The following is a 16,689-nucleotide window of genomic DNA, read 5'->3' as shown; positions in this document are numbered from 1 at the left end:
AAAAAAAAAGAAAAGAAAAGAGAAAGAAATAAACCTGTGGGTGTGCCCTGCACCCTCTAGATGTTTGGAAGCTATATGAACTTCACCGTTGAGTTTTCTAGGGTGGCACTGGGGAGAAGAGGACAGCTTAACTTGTATCTGTGAAGCAGAAGCCATAGGTTAGTTCTGTGGGTAGAGAAAGATGGAGGCGGTTGATGGGCAGTGACCATAACTGATCTTGTTTCTTCAGCAAAAGTGATGACAGCCTCAACTCTTGGTCCTCTCACGTGTGCCATTTTAGTACGTGGCCATCACTGGTCACTCTGAAAATTTAGGGTTGGTGTGTACCAGGGAAACACAAACCAAGTGGGAGTCTTGGCAGTTCTGTTCCACAGTTTCGAAGACACTTGCCAGTCAGGCCTTCAAACTTCTTAGGAGATGTTCAGTGAATAACTGTTGTGCACTTAGATATATGAAAGGATACAGGCTGTATGACCAGGGAGAGTGGAGAGTAGAGTAGAGAGTTAAAGTTAGGGGGTATGAAATAGGAAATGGTTAGTATGTGATTAGGTGATGTGTAAGCAGGTGCTCCAAAAAGTGACACAGAAATTAAATGTTATGGAAGCTCTAGAATGCACAGGCTATTGTTTGAAAGTTGGAGAGAACTGAGGCTGGGAGCTGGGAAGTACAATCTAGTCGAGAGCTCCACTGTGCTTTCCCCGTATCATTTTTCAAATGGCAGACAGAATGACGGTTTACAAATTTAAATGTGATCAGGTGATTCCCCTGCTGACCACCTTTCAAAAACTCTCCATTTCATTGGAATAGAATAAAAAGTCCTTATCACTTCTGGAGAGCACTGCAAGATCCGATGTGTACTTAATCCAGTTCTCTTAGCATCCCCCAGTCCCATTACACTCTAGCCATGATGCTCCTTCTCACCTCGGGTACTTTGCACACGCCCAAACACTCTTCTCCCAGCCCTCTATGAGGTCTCAGCCTAAATGTTCCTCCAGAAAGCCTTCCTTGACTTCCTTACTCCCAGACTAAGGGGGAACTCCCTTTCTGTTTCACAGCACTGGCATCTCTCAGATATGGAGCTTATCACAGCTATTTAATATCTGTCTCCTCTTTCTGATTTGATTTTTACCTGAGAGCCAAGACTTGTGTCCTTCTTGTTAATTTTTATTTCCCTAATGCCGGGTATACTGCTTAGGCTGAAGTAGGCGCAGGGTAAACATGTGTTGAATAAATGAATAACTACTCCCTGTGTTACTTGCCCTGTTGTATTTATTTTGCTCAATTTCACAATTTTTTACATGTGCATATTCTGTGCTCAGCACTGGACTAGCTACTGTGGAGCTGTGTCAAGTATAATTATCCCTTGTGACTGACTGACTACTTCGCCCCTTACTCTTACCCACTGAAGTTGTGAAGCTGGGGACAGCAGAGATATGATGAGCCAGAAAATAAAAGTTTTTTTTTTCCCCTGGAAAATTTTGGTGTTAAACATTAAAAAAAAAAAAAAAACCCACGATCTGAATGCTTTAAATTTGTTATTTACTTAATCAGATAATTTCTAAAAATTATATAAAAATATTTTACTATTAATTAAGTCTTCTGATTAGTGCATATATGAGAAGTAGTATAGTAAACTTTTCAATATCAAAGGCTTCAGTGAACTTTTTTTTCCTTTTAGGGCAAGGTTCATCTTTCAGGAGATGGAAGAAGTGAGTGTCTTATTTGTTTGAGGGCTAATTCTTGTTGACTTTTTATTTTGAGATAGATGAGTAAGCACTGCCTTCCCAAGGAGACCTCAAACATACACAACATTGTTTCCAAGGTTTTATCACGAAATTAGATGCCATCTGTGAGATCCATAGGTGTGCCGGTACAAAACTAATACAAGCCTAAGCTATGCGTAATGGGTTCGTAAAGGAACTAGTCTTTTCCAAAGGTGCGAGAAGGAAATGAGGATAAAATTGTGGTGCTGAATTTCTGTTGCCAGGATTGGGGGGAATGCCTTGGGAGAGTTAACTACAAAAAGGGCTTCTCTTTTGGAAGCAGTAGCTGAAAACCTTAATTCACTGCAGAACTTTCTGTTCTTGAGGCTGTCTTCTGAGTTTGGCTGTCTAACTCCATATGCATTTTAGAGGTATTTTGTTCAGTGAAATTGGCACCTGAATTCACTTTTTGCCACACACTCCTCCCAAATGATGTAGATAAAACACATTATTTTAAGTACTCTGAATTTTTCTCTCTTTTAAAATACAGAAGAAAGAAAAGTGAGAGAGAGAAAAAAAGAAAAGTGAGAGGCTTTATCAAGGTGGAAAATGTGTTCTAAATCATGTTGCTGCAAATCCATAGAATCCAAGGTTATATACAAAAGAGAAATAAAGATAAAACTCCTAATATGGGCTACATGCATAGATCTCTGTATATTTATTTTTATTGAAGTATAGTCAGTTTGAAATGTTGTGTCAATTCCTGGTGTACAGCATAGTGCTTCTACACACGTAGACCTTGATGTAAAGAATGTGTTCTTGCCTAAGGAATGTGGGCTAGAATTCTGCTAAGCATATTTTCCTAACAATATGGTGCCATTTTTCCATTTTTAGCTCCATGTGAATGAATATAATTTTTTGTGTGGAAATGGCCTCATTAAATCAGGAAATAAACGCCCATGTGAAAAAGTAAAGAAATTAATCTGAACAAAATTACTGTTTTCAGATAATAAAAACGAGGTGTCAGTGGAGAAGTGACAAATCAGGATAGTTCTGAAAATGAGACTGATTAGGCAGAGCGCCACATGGCAAATTGGAATAAATAACACTTGTTTTTCCTCTCCTCCTTTCTCTCCAGGCTCCCTTTGTGAAAATTAATACCTTTTGTATCTACTTAGCACAGGGAGGTAACACTAAACCAGTAAAGATGATTTTTTTGGTTTTGCTTTAATGTTGATCGTTTCTTCTGTTCTCAAGCCTCCCCCTTTCTCTCCCTCTCTCTCTTCCTTCCCCTCTTCTCTTTCTAGTAATTTCCCCAGACTGATTGATGCAGATCCATTAAATCTCAGTCTTGTAGAGGCATTTGAACTAAAATTTAAAACATTTCAAAGCAAACACAATAAAGATTTATAATTATTACTTGCGTAAATAATACTTTTAAGTGAAGCACATTTTTTATGTTCTTAAATTAACAAAGTAACCAGAAATCTTTAATGAGCGTAACTTTTTTTTAGTATTTTACACTTAATCAGTGGCTTTAACTTTTCCAGAGAAGATGTTTTCTGTCTATAAAAGAGAGTATCCCTTAATTATACTGAGGGATGAAATATGTGATGCTGGTAAGTATTATGGGAAGTCAAAAAGGGAAGAGAAATGATGCTGTTGCATTTTGCATACCCCGAGCTCCTTGTGGCGACATGTGAAGCCTGAAATGAGAGCGTTTCATGTGGTCCTTTCAAGAGGAGTTGACAGTGTGATTTTTCACAGAGCCTGTCTGGTCGGGGGCCATCACTCACCCAGTTTTTTAGCTCCTGCCACTTAGTGGTCAATATGGAATTTATTCTCTATCTGGCGAGGAGAAGTGGGTATAATATTCTCAGGGCTTTTGCAGTTTCCTTGAATTTGAGTGGAGAAAACCCAAATACCCAGGAGTCTAGCCAGTTTCACTCGGCCTGGTGACATAGTCAAGCTCGCTCTGCCAGAACGCTGGTGTGCAGTATTCCCAGGACGGTGAGCCCCAGCTGCCGGACGGAGCAGGTGCACGCTGGGGAGTAGGGCTGATGTGTGTGGTGGAGACAGCTTGTGGTAGGGCCTTCAGTGCTGTGCTGAGGAGCACCCAGGCTTGGTCCCAGAAGCGGGCGTCCTGGAAGCTCATGTTGTTAGCAAGGTATTTTTGAAATATTAATCTGGCAGCAGGAACTTCTGCTTGGTTGAAGGGAAGTGGGTCTTAAAGTGTTATTGGGGGTGGGATAACAAGGGAGGGATATGCAAGAAGTTCTGACTGGACCTAGTAAAGGGCCTAGTAAAGGTCTCTCTGATTGGGTTTCTGTCTTCCTTTTGGCATAAAAGCCATTCATTACTTGGAGGAAGTTTTCCCTGATCACCCTCCCCACCTCCATTATGTTAAATGCCGTTGTATATGCTCTTGCCACAGCCTGCATTTTCCATGATAACTGATGATCACGAATGAAGTAAGTTCCTCCCTGTATAATTATTACTTGATTGATGCCTGTCTGCTCGGGTAGACTACAAGCTCCCTACCGTCAGGAGCCACGAGTGCTTTCTTCACTTCAGCGAGCATGTGCTGCACACAGAGGTGCACAAGTGAAGGCTAAGTGTTGGGTCAGTAAGGGCTGTAGTTTTAAGCTGAAATGATGGGTGGAAAGCATGGTCCTGCCATTGATAGGTTTGGGGAAGGTAGGCTGGAAGGTGCTAAGAAAGTAGGAGGTGCTGACACTTCCCCATGGAATTTTCTTATAAATGGTTAGAAATTTGAGGTTGGAATGTATATCTTGGCTAGGGCTATAGCCTTCAGGTGTATTTGTTTTAAGATAATAGTTGAAACCAAGGACTGAGTTCAGTTTGCTAAGGGAAAGAATGTGGCAAGAGAAGATCAGAAGGCCAGGGTTTAAGCTTGGGAGATGGCTTCAATAATAATGAAAAGAGAAAAGTGAGTCGTGGATGGAAATATAAGGACCAGAGAGGTGAGAGGGAAACCAGGAAAATGCCGTGCGACACAGGCCAATACAACGGGGAGTTTGAAGAAGGTAGGTAGTGAAGAGTGCCCGAAGCCACTGATTCATTAAGAAATAAGAGGCCCAAGAAAAACCCAGTGGCTTTAGAAGTGGTTCTGGAGAGAAGAAGGACCTTTGGGAGGCCATATTCAATAGTTAGAGTGGCCATCGAGGGCTTGGAAGCGATGTCTATGGGTTGCTGGTTCTAGTTGTTGGACAGTGAAAGAGAAGGAGGAATGAAGAGCAGTAACTTTAGGAATAAGAATTTTAAGACAGGAAACACCCGTGTATGTTTGAAGGTGTGGGAAGAGGTGCCAGGTGGGAGAGAACTGGCCAGCGAGGCCGGGGACTGTGTAGAGGTCTGAAAACTGGACCCTCACAGAGGGCCTCTTCTGGGCCAGACAAGGTACTAGATGCTTTTATTATTATCTTATTTAATCTTCACAGTAGTTGTTGAAGTAGCCATTAGGTTTCCCATTTTTACAAAGTGAGAATTTCCAAGGTAGGTTGTGGCTTATTTCAAGAAAGTGCAGGAGTCCAGGTCTGTCTTCACCCCTGCTCTCTCCATTGCACCCCTGCGGAGTTAGGTGTGAATGAGATCCAGAGCACGATGCTTGGGGGTCCCTTAGAGAAAAGACAGGTGGTGCTGATGCAGGGAGGACTGTAGCAGAGCCATTCTGCACAGTCATGCAGATTTCTTCACATTTCTTCTGTGACCTGCAAACTAACACAGAGAATGAGGAGAGTGGGAATGGCTGACACGGGGGAAGGTCAATGCTGTGAATGTGTTCATGATGCTTATGAGCGGAACATGGACACGGAAGTCACTGGGGAACGGCTCTGTGTATTTGGATGGGGGCGAGGGGGAGGTAAACAAAAAAAAAGTATCCACAATAAAACAGCTATGTATGGTCCCATTTATGTCAAACTATAGGTGTGTAGTATGCATGCAGTATGTATAAACAACGTGTGATATAGGACGGTGATCAGAAGGGAGATTGGTGATTATCTCATTGAGATGATTATAGGTAATTTACTTTGTAATTTTTTTAAAACTTCAAATTGTTATGTGTTTTTTCAAATATTAAAAAAAAAGCACATGTGATTTAGAGAACCAGAAACAACACCACCACGGCTGCTTTTGTTGCACGGAAAACAGCTTGTCAGAGAAGGGATTCGAAATGTTATCCTTTGATCCATTTCACGCTGATTTGTTAGTCCCTGCAAAATGCAGTGAAGAAGTCAGAGAGGGCTGGGTTCTGACAGACAGACTCCTGAGTTGGGTCCATATTTTAGCACTCTGCTGCCACACCCTCTTCCTGGAAGCCCCAGTCACCCTCAGACTGAGGGCGTTTTCTAGCTGCAGGAGAGTGCTTAGTCTGCACCTGGGGCAACCTGGAGGTCTAGGGACCTAATACCCTTGGAATCGGCCCTCAAACGATGATGGATGAGAGTTGGTGGGTAAATACCTGAGCATTCTTGCCTGTGAGTAGGACACATCTGAAGTCTGTACATACAGGGGGCCCAGCGTCACCTCCCATACCATAGCTTGTCTCCCTGTCTCCTTTTCTGCTGCTCTACCAGCACTTCTTGGTATCACCCTCTCCCCCAGATTCTTGTCTTAGGGCCTGCATCCGAGAGAAACCACCTCAGATGGGATCCTAGCACTATTTATCTACCTCTTTCTGTGACTGTGGACACAGTAGTTGTTGCCTGCTTTCTTGTCCACAGAGCATCAGCCAGGCTCAGTAACTTCCCAGGAACGGTATCTCACATGAACACTTCATGTTTGGCAGTGGTGAAAAGAAAATGGTGGATGTTGACAAAGAGCTGTTTTCTCTTATAGCCCCACCCTGCTGCTGAGTGAGGAACTTGTCACAAAATGTCTCATAGTCCTGACCCCCAGCCCCGCTTCACAGATGTGAAGTAGGCCAGCCACCAGGGCTGTGAGAGGCAAATTCCCTCATGAAGTTGCCTTTGGGCAACAGATCTTACTCTTCTGCTTCCCCCATCTGCAAGTCATCTTTCTGTTTCCTGAGCCAAATTTCAAAGGGCTTAAGTGGCTTTCCTATTTTACTCCCACAAGGTGGTATATGCTACTCAGCAACTCATGGCTGAGCAGCTGTCATTGAGGGCTCGTGGTAGATTTCATCCTTAACTGAAAAACACACGAAACTGGCTGTGTGGACTCTCCAGCTGGGGGCAAAGCGGACCCAACAGCAAACTGGGATATCACTGGAGTGAATGTTCACGCCTCTGCCTGTGGAACATAAGCGCATGGGGAGGCTGCCTTTGGAAACGACTTTGTAGGCAGCAGGCATCCTCCAAAGAGTTTCTCCCCACACAATCCTGGGTCAGTTTCCTGGGATCAAGTGCCTGAGGCAATGAGACTTGTTCCAGTGAGGCCAGGGATGGGTACTTAGAGATGGTGGTCACTGAAAGGAACTTAGGAAGAGCCTACTCTCATCACTTGGAGGCTGTTCTTTGATTTTTTTTTCCCTTTTCCTTCTTATTTTAGAAAGAACTCATCTCAAAGTGTTTGGAATCACGGAGTGTTCACTTCTAACACAAATCTTGGTTTATGTTTAGAAACCATTTCTAGAAATTGAGTGACTGGAACTAAGACAAGTATCATGAAATAGATATCAACCACAGCCCACTGAGAACGTGGCCTTGGGGAAGCAAGAAAGAGGTACAGGATCCTGGTTAAATTTCCAGCTCTGTTCCTAACTGCTTAGGTGACTTCGGGCAAGTCACTTACTCTCATGTCTTAAATAGAGTAAAAATACCTATCCCTCAGAGCTGTCAAAGATGAAAAGAAATAAAAAGCACATTTTAAATCATACAGCAGTATCCAAGTATGAATTGCTTCTGTTAGCTTTGTTGCCTCCCTCAGTTGGATTTGGATCTATATTTTGAGAAAGTACTGCTTTAGGAGTTCTTCCACTTCAGCTGTCTTTCTGTATGAAGTAAATATATTGTATGTTTTTCTTTGGTTTTATGTATGTCTTTATACATTTTCTCAAATTACTTTTGAAATACATTGGAATATAGACCATGAATGAATGAGTTAAATGAATGAGTGAGTGAGTCAGTTTGTTGGAGGTGTCAGTCCAGCACTGCTAATAAACATTAGCTAAGAAAACAAGGTCAGAAGAAAGGTCTTAACTGGTATCCTTGTTTTAAAAGTGGTAGCATGTTCTGCGAAATAATTGAACAGAAAAATGTAATTCTATTGTCTCTTTCCCCAGTTCTCCCTTAACAATCATTAACTCCTTTCAAGTGTATGAGCCAGAGTTTTAAAGGGAGGATTAATGAAAATAAGAACTACTGTATTAACATTCTTCAGAAGTGAGTGGCCCTAACCCGAGTACAATGGTCTTTTGGTAAATCCTACTTCCTGTCAAAAAGAGAGAAAATCCAATCATCGGCATAATAGAAGAGTAAATTAGATACACATTTCCCCTTCTTTTGCTTGTTCTGTTTTGCTGTTTGTGCCGTCTGCACCTGCAGAACTCACATCCTGGGAATGAATTTTATAGACTTCGGGTGAGAGAGATTTTCACTGTTTTGATCACCTGCTCTGAAGGGCTCGGTCAGTGGTTTGGGGAGAATGAGGGACATGCATTCTGGATCGTGGCTCCCATGAGTGGACCTGGTTAGAAAGGTTTGGTTTGTACCTAACCTTCCCCTGCAGATTGAGGGGGTACCTCGAGATGCGACTGGATTTTAAACTCTTTTCTCAGGGGTGGAGAAACATACAGCTCTACCACTACCAACAACCTGATGAGGTGGTTTTTCATAAAGTCACCAATGAGGTTTTCATTTAAAATCTGAGGCTTGACTCCAAACACCCAGATACTTAAACTCATTAGCCATTTCAAAGAGGCATGTCGTAAACAGGAAGTGCTCTAATGAAATTAGGCGTACGGTGCCCACCTCAGGACCAGGTCATGTGGGATTTGAATAGTTTTCTATAGCCGTTATAGAGAGCGATGTGTTAGGGGTGAGCACAACAGGGAGGAAAAGAATACAATTATTCAAAGAACTAGCCCTGAGGGAAAGTGGTGACAGGCAGAAAATTCAGTGGGGGATTCATTTTTTTTATTTTAAAATTTTTTTAGGAAAAATACTTAACTAGGCTGTGAGTATGACACAGGCATATTTAACTTCAAACATGTGAACCCAGCATGCATTTTCAAGCAATGGTGGGAAATGTGGATAGATTGAATGGAAAAAAAAAGTTTCAAGCTGAATTTGGCCCATTAAAATAGTGCATATCAATTTCTGACATGAAAACTGACCGTTAACTTGGTTTGAACTTGCAGCTCCTGGCTAAGCACAAGGGCTTGCCGTGGGAGGCAGCGCTGCGGCTGGAGGAGGTGCAGGCCAGACTGGGAGTCAGTCTGGAAGAAATGCTGCTGATCACAGAGGATGCCCTTCACCCGGAGCCCTACAGCCCTGAGGAGGTCTGCAGGTGTCTGGGCATCAGCCTGTGGGAACTCCGGACCCAGATCCTCAGTCCAAACACTCAAGATGGTGAGTCTGCTCGGGTCAGGGCATGGGCTCTTCCCCCACTCATGGCTGGAAGGCTTCCATCTTCCCCATGGGTCTTACTGATTTGGAAGCATGCATGAGGGAATGTGGAGCCTGTGTGTGTTTCGGCAGACTTGATTATCTAGATTCTTGACTTCATTAAATTCATTCATTCATTCATTCATTCATTCATTCATTCATGAACAAACATTTCCTGGTCTGCTATATGCCAGGTTTTCTGGCCTGGAAAAGGTGAATAGTACATACTTTCTGCCCTCTAGAAGTTCACAATTCAATGTTTTTTTTGTTTTTTTTTTCCATCTTCCCTGCTTCCCCCCGTCCTGCCACCCATAGTCATTTTTCTGATTATTGTACCACTTACATAGAAAGGTCTAGGTTAGAGCAGTGCTTGTAACTGCTCTGGAACAACATTCTAGGCACCAGGAAGTCTGTACGGCGTAGGTTGAAACTTGTGGCCCACTTAAGTATGGGAGGTTTTTCTGTTTGCCTGCTGCTTTCAAGTGATAATTTTTGTATACTATAATATCAGATACCCAAGATGGAGGCCAGGTCAGGGTTGGAGATACAGGATGGAGCCTTGGAGTGGCTTCTCTTCTTAGAAGTAAAGGTTTTCTCTTTTTGGGAGGTCAATGCTGTGGGCAGGAATATCTAGCTAAGATCCAGTAGTCTCCTGAGGTAGAGTTGAGGGGTGGGAGCTTAGCACAAAGATCAGCTTCAGGGCCCCATTTCCATCCCATTCAGTTCAGCTCTGCAACTGGTTACCGTGTGCCTACAGCATGTTTGCCTGCCACTTAATGTCTTAAAGGCTGCAACTGCAGACAGCTTTTGGATAAGAGAAGGTAATCATTTGAGGACAGAAGGAAGGTTTTGGTTTCCAACATTGTTAGATCTAATTTAATCTGATGAACATTTATTGAATTTCTAGATGAACAAACTAGACTACAGGCCTCATCAGACTTGCCACCTGTTTTTGTGAAATAAACTCCTGCTAGAACACAGCCACATGTTGGCTATGCCTGCTTTTCCACTGTAACAGCAAAGTTGAGGAGCTGTGACAGAGTCTGAACAGGACACAAAACCTAAAGTATTTACTATCTGGCTCTTGGCAGAGAAGGTTTGCTGACACCACTCCAGAAAGCCAATAGACTAATGGGTAGCCATGCTGCCTGGATTAAGATCTCAGGCATCATCACTGATTGGATTTGTGACTAAATTTGCAATTCTTTTTTTTTTTTTCCTGTAAGATTTGCAGTTCTTAACCTTTCTGTTCTCTTAGTTTTACCATGAAGGTAGGCCTAATAGGAATACCCACCTTAAAGGCGTAATCTGTGTACTGTGCTAAGAACAATGCTAGGTAACGGAGGTGCTCATCAGTGGCTGTTACTTCTCTTCCCTCTCCTCTCCCCCCTCCTCTAGGCCCTGAGGCTTAGCAGTGGGAACACAGAACTAAACACAACAAGGAGTTTACAGAATAGTGGTAGAAACAGATAAAGCAAAAACTGATCTGGCATAGAGTAATGAGTGTGGTGAGGGAGGTGTTCTTGGGTCCAGGAAACCAGGAAAGAAAGAAGTTAGAGCTGGCTTTACTAAGGAGACAGCAACCAGACAAAAGCTAGAGAATAAATGGAAATTTCCTTGGTAGACAGGCAGTCAGAAAGATAAAACAGCTGGTATAGAGGCAGACAGGAGTCAGAGAGGATTATATGTCCAGAGAACTAGATGGTTGAGTGTTTCTTGAAAACAATGTGCATAGTGGTGAGTGATGTATCAGGCTGAGTTTGTAGATCAGCCCAGATCACCAGTGACTATGAGTTGTATGGGTAATGGGGGAGTTCATAAAATGAATGAAGAAGTTGAGTAGGTCATTGAAAAGACAGAGCTTCCAGGGGAATAGCCTTTTATTTTTTGACATAAGACATTGTCCAGTGTGTTTAATTCAGCAAACACATGTGTTAACTTCACTGGGCCGGGTATTATGCTGGATGGTGGGATCCAAAGGTAAGCAGGACATGATCTCTGCCTTAGAGTGACCTAGTGTCTAATGGGGGAGCGCCAGTCAACAGTCACAGTAAATACATCCCGCTGTATGGAGGTGTTTATCAAGAGTCCTGAGAGTGTGGTGGAGAGAGAGTGACTACATGCCTGGAGAATGTGGCTTGAATTTGAGCTGGATCTTAAAAGAAAGTTATGGACTTCCCAGGCTGAGAGGGCTGACAGGCCACTCCTGGCAGAGAGTGGAGCCTGGCTGAGGACAGAGACACGAGGAGTGGGGTATTTGAAAACATGTGCCAGTAGGTGTTGTGTGCCGAATGAGTTGGATGCCAGCAGTACTGGCTGAAGGGACGCCAGTTAGGGGACTGCTGTTCTCCTCTTCATCACAGAAGAGCCTGAACTCGGGGGTTGTTGGTGGCTGTCTCAAAGGGTAGATTCTCAAGTCTGTAAAGGAGAGTTCAGTTGGAAGTGATGATTGCCCATGTCTAGAAAGGAAGGGAAAGAGAGAGGAAAGAAAGAGAAGATAAGGAAGGCTGAGGTGTAGGTGCTGGGAAAGTCAGGGAATTGACTTTGCAGGCAAGATAATGAGTTTATAGATACAATTGAGTTTGTCTGTTGATATGGTATGTAAATAAAGATAGAGAACAGGCAAAGAGTCCAACTGTATAATTAGATTTTGGAGTTTTTGGTGAAGAGGCAAAGAAACCTTAATAGACGCTGAAAATATCCACTGTCAAATGACCTTAAGGCAGTCTTTTCATGGGGTCACTTCTTAGTTTGGAAACCTTCAAAGGCTCACCATTACCTCATTGCCTAAAGTCTTTACCATGGGTATTAAGTTTCTCCTCATTCTGGCCTTAACTCTGTGCTGTCCTGTCTCCCATTTGAGCCCATTCATGCCCATGTGGACAGCGTTGTCCTGGCTGAAAGATGTCACTCGCTAATTACCTCTTGGACTTGCCTCTGGGCCTTTAATCCTAAACACCACTGCCCTTTCTTCTTTTGTGAAATGTATTTCTTACCTATCTTAAAAGCTCAGTGCAATTCTTATCTGTGTCCTTCTCAGTCTGAAGCCTATTCTCTTTCTCTGTATCCCTGTTCCTTTTCTCTGTACCAGTGTTTCTTTTTCTCTGTATCTGCCTGTTTTCCTCTCCTCCTCACCCCCCTTTTTAAAATAAGCATTTTTGGGGGGAATAAGGTAATTTTCCAGAAAACCTTGGAAAACACAAAGGATAATTTGCTAATCATAGGACGTGCATTGCTATTTATGTATCTATTAAGTTTTATCCCCCCTAAAGAACGGTGATTTCATTATTTTTATAAAAATGATGAATGCTTAATCTTACCTCTTTATCTAAAATAACTTCCTACTGTTCCACTTGCATCACTTTCTATAATTTACTTAGGTTTTGTTCGCACTCAACACTCTTTGTTGAATCTATGCTGAATGAATGAACCCATTTTGTAATTCTATCATCCTCAAAGGATTCTCCCTTTTTGCTTTTAAGATTAAGTACATGTAAAAAAACTATGAACATAAATTTGTCTGTGGGATTCTAGAGTCTCCCAGATTAATGTCATTTTATTTACTCTCTGAATCAAACCCTCAAACCTCAGCCAAATTTCCTGTGAGTTCTCTTGGCACTCAGCTTTAACTTTAGAAGTCAAAATCCCTCTATATCTTTGCCTTGTTCTTTCTGAGTTTGTGCTTTGGTTGGTCTAGGACCTTAAGTAAATGCTTCTACTAGAAAATATTATTCTCATTGAATGTGATTCTTACGGAATGAGTGGAGGCACAGAGGCCGTGTGCCCCCGGTAGGGGCTCTGGAGGGGCCACCACCCCTTTATTCCAGGTGCTTAGACTTCAACATGCTTGCTTTGACTTGAACTAATGTTCCCATCATGGCGGTCCATGCCTTTCTCAAAGGCATATGAGCTGAGGTGTTCTCTTCCTGCCAAGATTCCTTTCCTTCTTTACCTGGTTATGAGTGTGAGTTGGAAGATGCTGACCTTGAGGTGAGAGTGCAGGGAGAGATGTTTACATTCAAACTGTGGCTTGCCGCCTCTGCTAAACCAGCCAGACTTCCAAAGGCCCATGTTATTTTCTCTTTTCAATTTCCTAATAATTAGATTCAGAAATGCTCGAAGGCCATTAAAATTAACTGCACACACACACACACACACAAAGCAAAATCTTCAAATCCTTTAGACATTGTTTAGAGTGGCTATAATCCATCACTAGGAACTGGTTAGGAAAAACTGAAGGACTATTTGCAGGCCTTGCCTATGAATAAGAATTATCTAAGGGCGTGGTATAATGTCTGAGTTTCTGGAGACTCAGGGGCCAGGCTGATTTGGGAGGGGTGTCTCCTAAGGTGTGACCTCAGAGAAAGAGGTGAAGCTGTGGTCAGAGCCAGGAGAGATGGGCACGTGTATGTAGCACAGGAGAGAAGTCAAGGACACACATTAGAGGGTAAACAGAGGAGTCCACGAGGAACTAAATGGAAACTGAGGTAGAGAATGAGTCATGTGGTTTGGGTGCTAGTTTAAGACAGGGGGAATTTATTGGGAGCATTTCTTTTGGGCGTGCTCAGCCTATGTTCCAGGTCAGGGTGGCCCTGCCGCTTAGATGTACTGTTCTGGGCTGGCCATGAACCTCCTTGCTTGCATTACCAACTTTGCGTGTGACCATATGCTGACAAAGTGCTGTCTAGTTGCTGACTAATTTGTTTGGATCCTGTAATCCAAAGTCAGGAGTGATAACCATGCATGGCTTTTGAGCAAGTATAGCGCACTGGCATAGACCGCTCTTCAGGAAGACATCTAGAGCAACCCCCACCCCCGCAAAAGACCCAAAAGGCTTATTTAGTTTATGGTTTACACATTACTCTTTACCCACATCAACTGATTTGAATTTCATGACGACTCTGGGGCACATGGTTATTCTCATTTCACAGATGAGGAAACTGAAGTCAGAGAGTTACATGTACTTACAAACCTCGAGAAGTAGTAATTGCTGGAGCCAGATCCCAAATCCTAGTCTTTGGATTTAATCCAATACTCTTGCTGCCATTACTTTTTATCTCAGTGTATTAATAAGCTGGCCTTGGCAATCCTGTACCAAGCAAGGAAGATAAAATCAAATTTTGACTTTGCCTGGCTATGATTCTTTTCCTGAAACTGAGGAGAGGTGATGAAGATAGGTTACTTTGTGGTTAAAGGGTTTCCTTTGGGCTATTTCTCTTTCTGATGCTTTTGCCTTAGAAGATGTAGAGCCACGCTGTGTCCAGTAGCTTGCTTAATTTAAGGAGTAAACTTAACTTGGCCAGAATGTGCATGAGCTCTTTTATTGCAGAGGAGCTGTGAGAAGTGCTGTGGAATTTTCTTGTTTGATGAAAGTATGGTCCTTATGGATTATCTCAGTTAAGTCGAAGAAGATTAGGGTTTTTTTTTAATCTAATCTTTAATCTAAAGGTACTTTACAATATAAAAGGAATCAGTAATTTCAGTTTTCAATTAAATGTTTTCAATATCAAGGACATTGATTTAATAATAGCTTGTAAGGTATCAGGTACTAAATTAAATCTTATGATCTCAACACATTCAACTGTTATTCTTACAGGAATTTTGAAAAAAATCTATAAAGAGCCTAGAAGAAACTCCAAATAAAATTATAGACCATTCTTTTTTTTTTCTTAAAAAAATTAATTTTAACCCCTTTATTATGGTATGATTCCTATACAGTAAACTACATGTCTTTTAGATGCACAATTTGATAAATTTTGATAGATGTATACACCAGTGAAACCACCACCACAGTCAAGATAGCTAACATTTCTGTCACTCCCCAAGAGGTGCAAATTTCGAATTCCCAATAGGCCATTCTAGTGTTTACAGATACTGGTTGAGCAGAAATCCTTAAAATCTGCATGTTGGACTTCTAACAAGGCCAAATAAAAGTGAGCCCTTTAGTTTTGTCTTTTGTTTTCATTTTTACAGGATAATAGGTTCTTAGGAAACAAAATATAAAAAAGCATAAATCAAATAACTATTTTTGGCTTGCGCAAAGGAGAGGCTTTAAGTTGTTCTGAAAACAGGGGTGGGGGAATCTGCCTTCACTTAGTTCTGTTTCCTCTCTCCCGCTGCCTGTTCTCTCCTCTTTGCCCCTCCGCGCCTGCTGACTCCTCAGCTGTCTGGCCACGGAGGGCAGGGTCGTGCCAGGAGTGGAGCTTCTTTAATTTATTTCTTTTTTGGGGAGGGGGGCTAAGTTCCAGTTTATTTATTTTTGTTAACATTTTTAATTGATTTATAGTCATTTTACAATGTTGTGTCAAATTCCAGTGTAGAGCACAATTTTTCAGTTATACATGAACATATATATATTCTTTAATTTCTTGAAGGAAACGGGCTGAACTGCTTCCCTAATCACTTGGGAATGATGCTTCCTTGATTTTTTCTCTTCCTCTTTCAGATTTCAGATAGTACCCCTATTCACTGGTTCACCTTGCCTCTTGAAATATTTGAAGAACTGAAAATGAATGTGAATGTAGCTTATTAATTATGACGTTTTAAAGGCATGGCATCTTAAAGCCCTCAACTTCTGCAGGAACAGCCCAGTACCAGTGTGTAGGGTCACATACACAACTGTGGCGTGTGCTGTGTACTGGTTGGCGCCGGGCCACTGACAGGGAGGCCAGAGCTCGGAATGTTCCTCTTACCCCATGAAGCTGGTAATGGGAGCCTTGTTTCTGGCTCCATTCTGGAGCCACAAGAGCCAGAGAATTCTGGAATTTTCGTTCACTTGTGTGAGACTTTTAAAGCTAAAATGAAACAGATTCTGCAGGTATGTTTTGAGGAGAGGTTAACCCCTGCAACTTGTCTTAAATGCACTTGGTCATCTTGGACTGGGGCAGACCCAGAATGAACCTATGAGCTCGACCACCTCTTTGGACTCTGCACCTTCAAACCTTTGAGTTCCCCAGATTTCTTGAGCTAGAGTGATTTGGGTAGGGCTGGCAGTAGAGGATGTGGTAGAGAGTTAGACTAATGAGACTAAACCTTTACCTCTGTCAGAGACTCTGATCCTTTTCCCCAAAGAAGAAAATGTTCCTTTCTCTAGGAAGGTCATCCTTGTGTACGGAGCCTTCTGCTGCAGGGAGACTGTCCATGATGCAGGGACTGGGGAGGGGACATCCACTTTCCTGATAACAGCAGCCCCGCAGGCTCCCGTGACCAGCTATGAAGGGAAGCTGGAAACAACTTTTCCAGCCTCATATGAAGTTCACATACAGCAGGTGCTCTAATGGCATTTCCCAGAAATAAACCCTGAAAGAGTCACAGCTGCTAAACGTGAGTCATGAGGCGCCATCAGCCTCAGGTTCTCCCTTTGCTGGTGGGATGGGAGATGACATTTACTGAGACCC

General features: G+C 42.5%; 1 protein-coding gene across 5 annotated transcripts in view; it reads left to right on the top strand.

Moving 5' to 3' along the window:
- Nucleotides 1-16,689, top strand: part of GALK2 (galactokinase 2) — a 106,518-nt gene that overhangs the window by 71,527 nt on the left and 18,302 nt on the right. For all 5 annotated transcript variants that reach the window (XM_031453084.2, XM_010998547.3, XM_064485619.1 and 2 more), the window contains one exon: nt 9,046-9,256. In XM_031453084.2, the coding sequence (XP_031308944.1) occupies nt 9,046-9,256 (211 nt within the window). The remainder of the gene's footprint in view (nt 1-9,045; nt 9,257-16,689) is intronic.

Source organism: Camelus dromedarius, chromosome 5, assembly GCF_036321535.1.
Source record: "Camelus dromedarius isolate mCamDro1 chromosome 5, mCamDro1.pat, whole genome shotgun sequence".
NCBI lineage: Eukaryota > Metazoa > Chordata > Mammalia > Artiodactyla > Camelidae > Camelus > Camelus dromedarius.
The sequence above is the reverse complement of the archived record's forward strand: the minus strand, read 5'-3'. Positions and strand labels throughout refer to the sequence as shown.